Genomic DNA, 14,479 nt, shown 5'->3' with positions numbered 1-14,479 from the left:
CAATAAGGCATTTCATTCCGAATCACCAAAAGAAACTAACCTTTTGAACCAATTTAACGTCTCATTTGAATATTTCTGTTAATTTTACTCTGCATTAAATTTCCTTTACACGAGGATCCACGAGCTATTCGTAGCTTGTCGGTGTAAGTCATTAGGGTTATCCTTATTTAGAGTGTTGACGAGTTTTTTCCGGCCCACCCCCCAAATCAACTTCAAATAATTTAAAAACAATTCTAATTTTTTCTTACTTTCACCTCAACTCTAAGATCACGCATTGTAATTAAAGGTTCTTATTAAAATGGAAATATTTTTTTCCCAATATATAATTATTGTAAAAGTAATAATGTTCCAATTAATCTGTAACCGCGAGGTTTTAGTGGGCATTAGTGCTACTATCTGAAAAAAATTGCTATCGCCGTACCAGACAATCTGCTCCCATCGTGAAAATAATAATTGGCAAAATTCTTATCTTTCATTCGGAAAATCGTAAGGTCGCGATGTCGTGAGGTGAAAAATTTTCACCAACCGTTCACTCGTGAAATTACGAGCAAAAAACGCACAACGTTTTGATACTTGAACATATCCCATGCAAAACTCACCGACCACTCGATGTTTCCGAAATTCAGAATCGTCTGACTGCGGATCAGGTCTCATTGTCGACTCCAATGCTTGCGTTATAGGCTTCGTCGGTGATGATCTTCGCCGATGTGTATAAAGTCGCTCGAACTCGCAGATGCCTGTTGAAAATTATAAATAACAGTTACACAGTGTCGCAGGGTTTGTAATTGTTGTTTCTACAGCACACTTTCAGTTTCGCTTACCATTTATTTGTACCCGGAACAACTTTACACGCGGCCTGTGAAGAATACCGGTCAAGCCGTTGTAGCGCACGCACAAATCACTTCTCACGCCCTAAATAATAGCTACGAATTGAAAACGATATATTCTAGAGTGAATAGCACATTTAGAACATGATTTTGCTACAAATATACCAAAAATATTCACGAATTTAGTCTCTCTGTAAGCAGTCGGTTCACGATACGTAACGGTCAAATCGCGATTGTCATTTGTTGAATGTTGAAAAAAAAAAAACAGGCAGGCATACCACGTGATGTTAAACCTTTGTGAGATTAAACTATTTATTCAACGATCATTTACCAAGGCTGACTTCGCAATCGAGTTTAATTACGAAAAGCTATTAAATTGCGTACAAAATTGCAATACATAATTCGGGACGCAAGTTTCGACATAAGCACTTTTGGATTGAATACCCTGAATGGTCTGAACGTAGCGCTGCAACTGTCGCGCGGCCAAATTTAAACCGGGAAGGCAGCGTCCTCTGACAAAGTCTTTGGAACTAATCTGCGACGACGAAAGTTGTCGGTAACGTATTTATGCCACCGACGTGTCATGCACTCACTGTCGGTAGGCAGAGCAAATTAGATTAGACATTCGTCTCCCATGACTGGGAGGTAACTTGGCATCGCTACATTTCCGAACTGTCAAAACAACAATGCAGGATTGGCGTAAGTTTTGACTGTTTAAATTTTTTACGCAAATGTAAGTACGTGAGATTTTCTGATAACGTTTAAAAGTATCTCGAGTGAAATAAGGAGTTCGAAAAGTGATTTTGCAGATATCGCAAAGCCGTCCTCGTCACTTATTCGTCGTCGAATTGAGGCTAACCATAAATTTGTAGGTTACAGATTTGACGTTGCGTGGGCGGGCGATCGATGAACCGACGCGACGCGGAAACCCCGTAACCCCAATGAATAAAAATTCGTATTTGTCGGCAAGGAGCTGCGTCAGAGATCAAGGTACAGAAGCGTCGGACTACGTCGCTAGATAAAACAAACTTGAGGAACATTAGATCTGTCGAACCATAGGCAGAGTTCAGTTGGTGAGTGACGAGAAACCAGCCCAATAAACGAGGCCGGTATTTTGTAATTTTATCATCGGTGACTAGGAGTATTTTCAATTTTAAGTTACTTTCGATCGATCTAAGCTTCGTCACCAGCGATACACGTTACGAAATATTCCTCCTTTTGTAGTTTTGCGTATTACTCATAGTTGACATTCGTCTGTTCTCCGTTCAAGGCGCCGAGAAATCTAACGACAGTGAAAATTATCAAGGTACGCTTCCATACAGAAGCATGGATCGTGGTTGGGAAAAAAGTGCAGGATGTCAGGAGTCTACGGCGACGACAAAGACTGGGTCCTACAAAATTCAGGCATTGGATAGAGCGCTGGAAATACCGAGCGTGCATTATCTCTGGGATAAGTCGGCACAAATTTATAGCCGTGTCAAAGGTGCAAACACCGTAGTTCACCGCGCCTTGGATACTGTCGAACATGTCGTCTGTCTCGTCGTTGAAAAAACTTGTACTCCTGTCGTTCGACTCATGGAGAAACCCATATTCAATTTGGACCAGACCCTGTGTCAAGGCATTAATTTTGTCCAAGTGAAACTACCCATCATAAAAGAAGACCCGAAGCAAGTGAGGTTCATTCGGTATAATTATTATGCCTGTCTTCATTTGTAACAGTTCCACCTTATCCAAGTTTCTTAATCGTCGATAGCGTTAGTTGTACCAATTTTCAACAATTTTCTTTCTTCCGATTCCAGATCATCGATCGCACTAAGCTGATTGTGTTGGAGAGTATCAGGCCGGCGGTTCGAACTCTGAAGGAGCTGAAGGAGGAAACTGAGGATTATGTAAGCGTTATGAAGATTCGCACACATTACAAAGTGCATTATCTGAGAATGTATAGTTGGGAACAAGCGGACCGATTTATGTCTACCGAGACCGGCGTGACGATACTCAAAACGGTAGACAATACTACCGAGATGGCCAAGCTGCTTTTAGACAAGTACTTGCCGGCACCAGAGGAAGAAGATTTCTATAACGCGGGTAAAAGCCGGCGGTTGAATCAATCCGAGCCTCACTTGAACCTCAACGAGCTGTAACTTCCTTCGGAAACTGTTATGAATTATTTTTATTTGCAGACGATGGGTGCACGGAGCACGACAATCTGCATCACACGATGCTGAGGTTGAGCGAGTTCAGCAGCAGAGCCTCGCGCAGAATCTACTTTGCCCTTATGGACAAATTACAGCATATGTACAAGATCGAAATAATCGTACTTATTTTATACGCTCTAGTCGTCATACAAGTCGTTAAAGTATTACAAATATTGTTGACAGTTTTCTTGAAGATTCTCAACTATTCTGTTTAACAGTTATTACCGTCCCGTTTTGATCATTCTAATTCTTAACTCGTCTGCTCGGGGATAAAAGAACTGGGCGATTTTGTGACGAGAAATAAGTTTCCATCCCCATCTACGTGCCTTCTCGGAAATTCGCAAATCCGCGGATTACTGGTGGGCCATAAGTCATTTTGAAATCCCACGACCCTTACAGTCGTATTATTTATTGATTCATTTATTTATTTAATGTTTTGAAAAATACTCGTCGGTTTTTATTTTATTTTTTTACTTACACGTAGCACGTATGCGTGTGTGTGATTCAAAATACTGAGCTTGTGCAACATGATTTTAATATAATTCTTCTAATAAAAGTTCAAATATTTTATCGCATTATGGAAAACGACTATGAGTTCGAAAACGTCAAGAACTGTAAAGTTTCGAAACGACGCGTAACGCCGATGTGAAGTTTACGGAGATTTGAACGTACGCGTTAGGGGATTTGCTAATAGAATCAAGAGCGCGCCTGCTCCGTTCTTCAAGCGTCAATCACAATCAGAATCCAACGATTCGGGGCACATGTAACCACAAGGCAATATTCGACTAGAATACATGATGCGCCAGACGTCACGAAGAATGACGGGAGAGGATGTCGCGTGTAGAATCGTTGAAATATAAAAACTAAAATACGTGTTCAAGGAGGATTGCAAACGTCGCTCGTTCTGGGAGAATTTCGATCCGTTGGTAAACCGACAAATGCGTAAAAAGAATACAGTCTTGTCGTCGACCCGTAATGGGGTGGGGTTGAGATTCCGAATTTGAAGAGTTCCGAAAGCGCCAAATTTTTTTACGGCGAAAATTAAAGCAAAGATATCAGTCTTTTACAAAACGTCAAGGTTTCGAATGGGCCGAAACCCGACGCTGAAAGTTCCGAAAGTGCGAAAATAAGAAAATTTAAAAATCTGCAGCATCGAAATTCCGAATGATCCAAGATTTTCACTTGTGTGAAATTTCGCCACTTTCATCATTCTTTGTTTCGGATTTTCGATATTTTTACGTTCGTAATTCCGATCAATCTGATTTTCGGTTTTTCTGATTTTTCACACCCACTCGTTGATTAAACTACGTTGCGAGAGTATATTTTAACTTTCAGAAATTTTCTCCATCGGAACATTACTTTTCGTAACGTTGCTCTATCGTAATTTGAATTCTCGGAATCTTGTATTCCGGAACTTTGAGCCGTCGGATTTCCGGCCATTCGAAACTTCGTTGTTTCGCAAGAGTTTGATTTCTCAACTTCAAGTTACTCCGGCAAGTAATTCGGAATTAAGCGCTTTCGGAACTTTTCAACTTCGGAACTTCAACCCCGCCCCCCGCAATAATCCTACCACTCTTATTAAACGAAACATTGCATTAAACGCGAAGTCGCAGTCGTTCGATTCTCATAACGCGCCTCGCAGCATCCGCATGTTCGTCGCTAATGCGGCGTTTCGAATTTCCTCCGCACTCTGCAAATCTCTGTACGTACGTACAAATGCACAGACACGCCGATATCTACGCTCGCGCACCACGTACACGCAACTAACGTATTGTACAGGTATCACCGTACAATACCTGCGTATGTACTTACGTATAACGCACGGTAGTTAACCGATAATTTTCAACCCTCTAATGCACCGCTGTTACCCACAGTGTGTGCAGCTGATACAGAGGTATAATATTGGACGGCAGTGAACTTTGGAAGGGATGACAAATTCATCCCCTACGTAACCGTTACCGTCGATGAGATTGTACACCGGTCTTATAGGAAGAAATGCGAAGCAGGTACACGTATAGTGGATTAACTGAGTAATGGAATAGAAATGTGGACGCAGGCTAAATTGGAACGGAAAGCACCGAATGTACCAGAGACAAAATACGTGCGTCGGTGATGCTTGCGAAAAATTGATTGATCACGTGTTTCTTCTTTATTACCCTTTTTTTTTTCTTCTTTCAATTTATTTGAAAAAAAGAGAAAAACTTTTCCCTTGTTTTTCGCGATCGCTCGGTCTTTCCTTTTTTTCTACTTGTTGCGTTGTTTTTTCATCTCGTCAGCGTACGACCCTGTATAATAATTAAAACCGTCGCGGAGCCGCTGCTTATTATGCGGTGAAGCCCACCGACACGTGAAATCATGCAAAATGTTGAACGGCAGAAAGCGGCGGTGAGCGGTAGCAGATTTAATGCACTGGAAGTGAAATAGCAGCTGTCGCATTTGAATTTGCAGTGCAATGTGTGCGGTAGTGCAGCAGCAGCAGCAGCAGCAGCAAGCCTTGCTGGCACTACGGTTCCATAGTTTCGAATTCTTTTCAGAAATTATATCAGTCCTAACAAAAAATCTACGCGCCCCGAGGAGTTAATCACTCGTGAAATCTGGTGTACACCTTTCCGTAAATCTTGCGAAGTCTCCTGAAATCTTGGAAATCTTCGCAAGTTTTCGTAACCTTGGAAATTTTAGCGAAATCCTTTGAAATCTCTTGTAATCCTTGAAATCTTCTAAAATGTCCTGAAATTATTATAAATCTCTTCAAATTATTAGCAATCCTTTGAAATCTTTGGAAATCCTCTAAAATCATATGAAACCTTTTGTAATCATTTGAAGTCTTCTGAAATATTTTGAAACATTTTCTTATCTTTCGAAATCTCTGAAATATTTTCAATACTTTTGAAATCGTTGTAATCTCGAAATCAGGTGTACGTAAAAGCGACGAGTGATTAACCCCCCGATGCGCCCTTAAGCTGCCAGGCAGGCAATTTCTTCCTAATGGAAAGTATTTTGAGAAAAAGCTCATCCGTCTTTTCGCGTTTCTTATTTGCAATGCAAATTATAACGCGATGCAAGTTTTGTTCAATAAATCGCGAGTCGCCCACGAGGCGAGGTAAATTCGTTCCTTCGTTCCGCTCCGCTGTCTGCCTCGATCCCTCTTTTACTCTGGAACTGGCCAAATGAGATTTTCGAAATTCTCAAGAAAGTCCGCCGCCGTCGTCCTTTTACCTTGTATCCTATATATTCCTGTTTACCGGCTCACATTTGCCTCGTACTTTCCACTTTGCCGAAGCAGACGCAGGCGGACACATGCATCTTTGAGATACTTATTCTACAAACGGGATCAATTTTCTCTCTTCGAAAATCGCAATTCGTCGAATCTATTTCCTCTTCTTTGACGTAGGAAACAAGTTCTTCTTCTTCTTCTTCTTCTTGTTCTTTTTCTTCTTACGATTAACCAGCTGCGTCGGCAGAAAAAAATAACTCCACAGCACTGCAGATCGAAATACGATTATCGAAATTTGTCTCTCTGAAGTTTGTTGAAAAAGCTGCCCTCATAAAAATTGGCGAAAGAAAATTTCAGCATCATTCTAGTAATAACAAAGTGAGCAGAAGAACTCCGCAGAGCGTTTCGGTGAATACATCAATATCTTTATTCCGGTAATTTTCTCAAGTTTAGTTTTATTTTGGGGGACGAAAAAAAAAGAAAAAAAAAACGAAAATGAAAAATAACTTCCGCTCCTTTTTTCACCCTCGTTTTCTTTTTTTTTTGTTTTTTTTTTTTATTTTCTTCTACACCTGGCGTTCTCACCTGAGTCTTGCTTCAGGCAACCTCTTTGCCGCGCTACGTCGATGTGAAAAATAAATGCGTCGAAAAAGTTGGCCGCCGCCAAGAGGGTGCAGCAAACGACCCTCTTTGACCCCCGGACACGAACTTCACGGCAGAGATTTTTATATTTACTTTTAATTAGAAAATGTTGCGACGCAGGTACAACTTTCGGCGTTACTTGGCCCATTTCTCTCGCTCGCTCGGCTCGTTTCTTTATCCCACCCCAAAGTTGTAGATTTAGAACGCGTGTCGCGTTGGGCGGAAGGTGAAATCGACGCAATCGCGTTTTAAAAGGCGAGCGTTTCCCTCGAAACAAGGATTCAAATCGGCGTTTCATCATCGGGAAAATTTTAACGAGCAGGTCGGTAGGTAGGATGTAGATACCTTGTACCTAACTTACACCCCCGTACCTGCAACTCGAGTCTCGAGGTTCGCAAAGCTGGGAAATTCAAACCATTATCCCGGCTGTGTCTCGGTCGCATGGTTATAGGTATACGTACGACTTTGTACACAGGTATAACAACGCGTAATGAAAAGTGCTTCCCCCTGTTTCACGCCCAGGGTTCGCAACCACCCTGGGCAACACCGTTCCGCACTACGCCGCGTTATTTCGTCTTCATTCCGCGCCGGCCGCGCCCCGCCTGGCGAAAGGACATCGGGCCCTTGGCCGGTGTCCGAGACGAAATCCTGGACAACCAGCGGCGTGAGAAGAGAGATTGCGATCGGTTGCAATTTCCTCGTTATTGTTGTCCGTAATGCCTGTGAGAAAAATCCATCAGCGGCTAAGAACGCGTTTAAGCCCCCTGAAAAATTCCGTTTAAAGTTAAGCCCGTGCAGGGCCCGGAGCTCGTTCCTGCACCTGCAATTAACCCGCCACGTTTCACGCTGATATTAGACGGGTGTTGACAGTGGGACGGATAAGATCTGCCCAGCTTATTATTCATCGCACCATTAAACTCCCGCGATAGGCGTCCGACGAACTCGCCTCTGCATCCCGGGTGCATTGAGATGGGATTTTCCTTCGGGCCTGCGTTAAAATATCGTGACGGGGAAAAACGAGATGGTGAAAAATTGATCGGAACCTGCCACTCCTGCCAGTCAACGCCCGACATATCTCACCGCTCCCACGCGATCGCGAACCCCTTGACAGGACAATCCGGACGACTGTACGAGTCCTGTTCCACAATCGAGTGCCCCGGAATATCCGCGCCTGTGTAAATCGGTGTCAAACGCATTTCACTCCATCACGGTAGAGCGAATCAGCGCGCGGGGAGGGACAAAAAATTACCCTACAATTTGTTAAGCCCCCGCCTGCGCGAGTTTGAAATTTGTCGAGGGGATAGAAAATGAGCAGGGTTTTAGTTTCCGTTCCATTTTTTTTTTTTTTTTTCTTGTTTTTACGCCATGTTGAATTTCTCCGCGAAGCGCACTTTTTTACGCGGTAATTAGAACGCCTCGGTCCACGATTCGTCCTCTTCTTCTTTTTTTTTTCTCTTTCCTTTCTTCTTATTATCCCGCCGTCGATATACAGGACCGAATTCCCAGGGTGCACTCCGAGACTTCGCCGACTCGTCCCTTCGCCTTTAGCCCAGCTCAGAGGAGCATTAGGTGCGTCTCCGGGCAGGCCGATGGCCAGGGGACAAGTAATCCCTCAGAGTCACAAACGACGTGGCTTTATCCTGCGAAATCGGAGTACGAACGTCTCGCAGGTTTTACGAGGCACACTCTATTTTTCCGAAAATCGATCCTCGATGCTGACTGACGTTCGACTTGAATTTCGACTCTCTCGCAGCTGCGGGTAATTGTTAATAAACCCTTAATTCGCGAGGAAGGTATTTATTGCCTTGACATTATCCTCATCAACATGCGATTACAACGAGTTTACATTCCACAAAATTAATCCCAATTTGTTTGCAGGTAATTTGAGTGATTATTTATACCTCAAGTTGCGAGCTGCAATTCAAACCTTAATTCGTTTCAGCTGCAGGAACCGAGCCACGAGATTTAGTAAAAGACGAGTGTCGGAAAAGAAAAATTTATTCCTCATTAGGGACTCGTGGTCGTTGCGGTCGATTCTCTGAAACCTCTTTTACGTTTTTTAAAACTTTGCGAACTAGGTATTTTCTGGACTGCAATTACAACGTTACTGAACATGTGTGTACGGGGACTCGATTATCGTTACGGTAGTGGATGAATCGTTTAGGCCGATGAACCCGATCCTCTTTTTCGATCTACGGCGTGGGTAAAAGAAATGACGTAACGTATGAGAAACGAAAATATCACCACAAAGATGTGCCGAGAGAGTGAAGTGCTGCCGATTCGATAAGATCCGGGCAGAAGGTATAATATATTTTACCGGAGGATGGATGCTGATACGTATTGGAGCATTCCACGCCAATTCAGTGAACGGTGGACCGTAACATTTTTTAATTTCATCCAAAATTTTTTATACGTTGGTACGATTCTCGAAAGGCTTCCAAAAAAAATTTCACGTTATTTTTACTCGCACGTCTTTACCCTATGATTTTTTAACGTAGAAAAAATTCATGGTGAAATAAAAAAATGTCATTGTCAACCGTTTACTGAGTTGGCGTGGAATGCCCCATACGTATATATACGCAACTTGTAATTCGCTGACCAGCCAGAGTTTCTTCGCGGTCTCCAAAAAGGGAAGTGCCGGAGTTTCACCTTTGGATTTGTCGGGCTGATCATTAACGTTGCAAACAGTTCTCTTGGGATGTTGTTAATAGCGAGATTATTCGGGTAGGGAACGCGCCCGGTTCCTGCGGGAGAATTCAACCTCCAGCGACGCCTGCAAGCTAAGCCCGGAACAAGGCATTAAATCCTGTTTATTGTATGCGGGCACGCGTTACAATTTTCAGGAAAGCAATAGCTGTAATTACAACTTGTCCATTCGGACTCTTGGAAGGAATGACGCCCGTCAACTCCGATACGAGCTTTTCCTCGGGGATGACAAGAGGGATGAAATACTCGTTCGGGACGCCCGCGGCTTACGAACGAACGCAACAGGGAGTTTCAGGCTTCGGAATTGTCCCGGAATCCGTAAGGTTCCAAACATTTGCCGTTCCAGCAAGATAAAAAAAAAGTCTTATTTTCTCGCAAAATGGAAGTTTCACATACCAGATTCCAGATTTTGTCAGATTCTTGGAAAGTCGGAATTTTGTTGTAGATGGTTTCTTCCAACGTGGCGCGTTTGGTACCTTCTTTTTTTTTCTTATGCGTACGGATGTTTTAAAATCGAAAGAAAGAAGCCCAATAATTTTCCGCTACGAGACCCGTAGGATAAGAGAGTCGAGACGGTGCGGAATATGTACCAACAGACGTGATCTAATAAGAGGAAGTGTAAATCAAGTACGTGGGTCAAAGAAGAAATCGGACCGCGACTCGGTCGGCTGAGACGGATGGAAACGCGACGTGAATTCGTAACCACAATCGGGGCCCCGACCAGGGCTGAGGGGTTCCCTCGGACGGGCCGGAATGGGGAAACTCCTTTCTTGTTGGATTGTGAAAATAATGAGCTTACGCAACATCCCCGGGACGCGGCGAAGACTCGCGGCATCGCTAAGCTCGTCCTGTAATCTCTCCTATTTATGAGCCCGGCCTTCTTGTCGACGAGGACGGTGGGGTCAAGACCTCACAAATGATAACCGCGAGACCCGGCCGCTTTGCCTGCGAAACAACGACGCACGTTGTAGGAATTACGGCAGAGAGTAATCAGGGACGCCTTCCGCGGTAGGTATAAAGAGTCTTAGTTGCAACTTTCGAGCTTTGATACGCAGGGGAGGATAAAGTGGGAGTCGGTAGGTAAGAATATATTCTCTCGAGCGAAAGAGCCGGATAGTGAATAGAGGATATTTTTATTTATTTTTATTTCCTTCCACAGACTTTTTGCTCTCAGTTCTTCTTACTCCCGCTGTTCGTACATTTAGTGATGAAAATATCGGGTGCATCTCGGCGTTTCGTTTGGGCGCAGCTGATCGTAAGACGAAAGCCGCTGCAAGAATCTTCTCGAAGAGATGAAAAGCGGCTCGGCTGTAGCGTTCGGAACTACGCTATCGAGGGATTTATGTGAAAGGGTTAAACTTGTACTCCGCGCAGTCAGAGATACGAGAGTAAACACCGAAGATTAATGTCGCTTCGAGACACTGAGAGGGTATGGAAGATTTTTCGTGGTAACGTCTTCGGAAGTGAGACAATGACGATTCAGTCGAGGACGCGAAACGCCCGCAGCCACCAGTGATTGGTATACGGCATAAATACGGGCACGTGGGTGGGGTCTCTGTTGGATTGTGAGGCGGATAAATCACTTACTGGATCTGATATACTAGTTAATAATGAGAAAGCATTTTTGTCAATATCATATACCGGCTTCTACGTAACTGCGATTGCAACACACCGTACTCTTTGTGTACATCAAACGTGTCCCGTCGTTGGCAAAAGACAACTGCCTTCCCCGCATCTCGGAGAGGAGAAAAAGAAAAACAAATCATGTACAACGACACATCGTGTGCCGTCTTGCGAGTCCTGTCACAAAATACAAGTGTAAACATACACGCACTCATCAGTCTCATTAGCGGTGCAAGAACCCTGGCCGATTGCGAGGTGAAGAAGTGTGGTTTAGCAATAGCGGATTAGGTAATCGTCCGATACAATTACGTCGCTTACTTATAGATTAGAAAAGCACGATTAAAACCTGCAATCAACACTCAAGGCTGACTTATCAGGGGCATTCTTATCTGGCTAATTTAGTTAGTAATTCTAATCTGGCTAATTAATTTAGTTTAGTTACGCGCTTGAATCCACATCGAATGGTCAAAGATGATGTTACTGTTCTGTAAAAGTGCTGGGATTAAAGAGCGGCTGTGTTTCACGATTTTTCTCCTCATTTTATCGATCTCATCCGAGGTCAGAGGGTACCGGATATTGAGTATATTACCCTACAACGCAAAGAGCCATGCGATCATGTTCGAGGAACTTAACAAGGGGCTGGCTAATCGCGGCCACCGGGTCGACGTCGTGGGGCATTTTCCTCTGAAGAAGCCGGTCGAGAATTACAACGACATAATAAACCTGGCCGACGACTCGCTTCCGAAGTTGCAGAATAATTTGACGTACAAATTCGTGACGTCAAGTGTGCTGGATAACCCCGTGGTGCCGTTTCTCACGTCCACGTTCGGAACCGAACTCTGCAAATTGATGGATCACCCCAAGTTGAAGAACCTGATTAAAAACCCTCCGAACGATCCTCCCTACGATCTACTCATCGGCGAAGTAGGTTTGAATCCTGATCTCCGCAAACGGTCTCCGATTTTTACTCGGAGACTTCAAGTATACACGGACGGTAGTAAAATATTCGTCTTGAGAATTCGAACGCTTTTAGATAACGATCATTGGCTTACAGATACGCTTATTACTGATTGATTAGACTATATAAATAAGATACCGATAACTAACTCAGCTCGAATTTCCGAGGTCTTGGCCGCCCACTGTTTCCTGGCCTTGGGTCAGCACCTCAAGGTCCCGGTGGTGGCAATCGTTACATCCCCGATGTGGCCGTGGTCGAGCGACTTCGTGGCGAACCCCGATAACCCGGCGTACGTCCCCGGAGTTTTCTCAAGTCTCATTGCGCCCATGAGCTTTTGGGACCGGATGACCAACACCTTGGACTTGATCGGTAAAAAGATGCAGTTTTACTACTACACCAGTGACCAGGACGAGATCATAAGGAAGCATCTCGGGCCGCATGCTCTCGGAGTCCGAGAAGCCGAGAGAAACGTCTCTCTGATCCTCGTCAACTCTCACTACAGTCTAAACGGCGTCAGGCCCTTCACCGCGGCGGTTGTCGAAGTCGGAGGAATTCATATTCCCAAAGAAATCGAGCCGCTGCCACGCGTGAGTTTTCATTCTCAACGGTTTCACGTACCCAACGTTTCACTCTCTCATCCGGAACGTTTGACGCGTCCTTACAGGATCTGGAAGAGTGGTTGGACCGGAGCAAAGACGGCTTCGTGTACGTATCCTTTGGCTCGATGCTGAAGATCGAGTCATTTTCGGGGGAAACTTTGCGCGCGCTTTACAAATCCTTGGGAAAATTGGCGCCTGTCAGAGTGCTGATGAAAGTAGCGAAGCCGGACGAACTGCCGGTCGGTTTGCCGAGCAACGTGATGATCCGTCCTTGGATTCCGCAACTGGCGGTTCTCTGTAAGACGACTAGGCCTGCCCATTGGCTGGCTTGTCACCTCTCTGATTTTCCCTGTTTTCTGTTTCTGCCGCAACCACAGGTCACAAGAACGCTCGCGTCTTCTTCACCCACGGCGGTCTGATGTCGACCCAGGAGGCCATCCACTGCGGCGTCCCGATGATAGGGGTGCCCCTCTTCTCCGATCAGCCTCTGAACGTGGCTCGTTACATCAGGAAGAACGTCGCTGTGTCGCTGGTCCACGACGAATTGACCGAGGAAAAAATTGACGCTGCCTTCGAGAAGGTCCTCGGCGACCCCTCGTACATGTAATATTATCCTTGGCGCGAGCGCGGCTTCGTCGATCTTTTACGCAAATCTAATCTACGACCGATTTTCAGGGCAGCTGCTAAGAAGATGTCCGCCGAATTTCGCGACCGTCCGATGAGCCCATTGGACACCGGGATCTTCTGGGTCGAGTACGTCGCCAGACACGGAGGATCTATTATCAGGTCACCGGCGATGGATTTGTCCCGGTTCCAAATAGCGCTGATCGATGTATTTGGCGCTCTGATTCTCGGCCTCGCTGTTGCCGCTTACTTGATCAAACTTATCCTCAAGAAGCTTTTCGCCCTGTTGGTGAGAGGCACCGAAGCACCGACTCGATACAAGAAGATCAATTGAAATTGGCCGGAGAATTTCTTTGCGAGGAAGGTGAAATATCTCGTCAGGTTACAGCTCACCCCAAAATTACGATGATTTCTGCAACACCGCTCACGGATCTCTGATGACCGTGATAATTAACGCGCTTACCTCTAATTAATTCGCCCTCGTATCTCGCATTCGTGCAGCAGCACTGACTCAAGCGGGAACTAAATATTTGATACCCGCATCAAATGCAGGGTCCTTAATAAATGGAATTCACGTATCAGCTCACACCGGCACTTCACAGACAGGGAAAGTTTCGCAAATTCGCTTTTGCAAAGCTTTCGGTCTTAGATTCAACCGTATTATTTTTCTTCTTTTGGTTCACCGCCCAAAGATCTGAATAACCGAATAAAGTTCGTCTCGGAATTGTTGAGCGAGATTGAGTTCGTTACTTTTAGAGCACAGTAATTTTGTCGAATAAATTGTGATTTATGTGAGTTGAATAAGCAGCTCGTCAAGATGCGCGGTGTCCTCGATTAATCCAGTAACATAACGATGGCAGAAAGTGTTTGGCTGCTCTCTCTCTCTCTCTCTCTCCCCCTCTCTCACACTTTCTCGTTCCCTTCATTTTTCTCCTCCTCTATATCCGTCCGTCTCTGCCTCAGCCTATTCGCGAGCATTTCTCCCCATCGGAGTTAATTACCATTATAGGGATAAAATTGGACTGTAACAACAGCTCGAGCGAGCGACGGAATTTCCCGATCGTTCGAAGGCGAGTCGAGTTCGTCGCCGG

At 44.7% G+C, this 14,479-nt stretch overlaps 2 protein-coding genes across 5 annotated transcripts; both read left to right on the top strand.

The window, feature by feature from the left end:
- The first annotated feature begins 1,398 nt into the window (after positions 1-1,398).
- On the top strand, positions 1,399-3,589 carry LOC124303436 (lipid storage droplets surface-binding protein 2-like). Of its 3 annotated transcripts, none has more exons than XM_046760628.1 (5): positions 1,399-1,526; positions 1,700-1,900; positions 2,098-2,498; positions 2,627-2,912; positions 3,008-3,589. In XM_046760628.1, the coding sequence occupies exons 3-5, from the start codon at positions 2,154-2,156 to the stop codon at positions 3,235-3,237; spliced, it is 861 nt and encodes a 286-aa protein (XP_046616584.1). In that variant the 5' UTR covers positions 1,399-1,526; positions 1,700-1,900; positions 2,098-2,153; the 3' UTR covers positions 3,238-3,589. The 3 variants fall into 3 exon arrangements, with proteins under 3 accessions (XP_046616584.1, XP_046616583.1, XP_046616585.1); XM_046760627.1 differs by having other exon boundaries at positions 1,450-1,560; XM_046760629.1 differs by lacking the exons at positions 1,399-1,526; positions 1,700-1,900 and having other exon boundaries at positions 1,907-2,498.
- Positions 3,590-11,062: 7,473 nt separating this feature from the next.
- LOC124303429 (UDP-glucosyltransferase 2-like) lies at positions 11,063-14,206 on the top strand. Of its 2 annotated transcripts, XM_046760617.1 has the most exons (6): positions 11,063-11,495; positions 11,641-12,131; positions 12,333-12,752; positions 12,830-13,061; positions 13,142-13,367; positions 13,440-14,206. In XM_046760617.1, the coding sequence occupies exons 2-6, from the start codon at positions 11,679-11,681 to the stop codon at positions 13,720-13,722; spliced, it is 1,614 nt and encodes a 537-aa protein (XP_046616573.1). In that variant the 5' UTR covers positions 11,063-11,495; positions 11,641-11,678; the 3' UTR covers positions 13,723-14,206. The 2 variants fall into 2 exon arrangements, with proteins under 2 accessions (XP_046616573.1, XP_046616572.1); XM_046760616.1 differs by having other exon boundaries at positions 11,063-12,131.
- The last annotated feature ends 273 nt before the right edge of the window (positions 14,207-14,479 follow it).

Source organism: Neodiprion virginianus, chromosome 4 (genome assembly GCF_021901495.1).
Source record: "Neodiprion virginianus isolate iyNeoVirg1 chromosome 4, iyNeoVirg1.1, whole genome shotgun sequence".
Classification (NCBI taxonomy): domain Eukaryota; kingdom Metazoa; phylum Arthropoda; class Insecta; order Hymenoptera; family Diprionidae; genus Neodiprion; species Neodiprion virginianus.
This window is presented reverse-complemented; position numbering and strand designations above follow the sequence as displayed.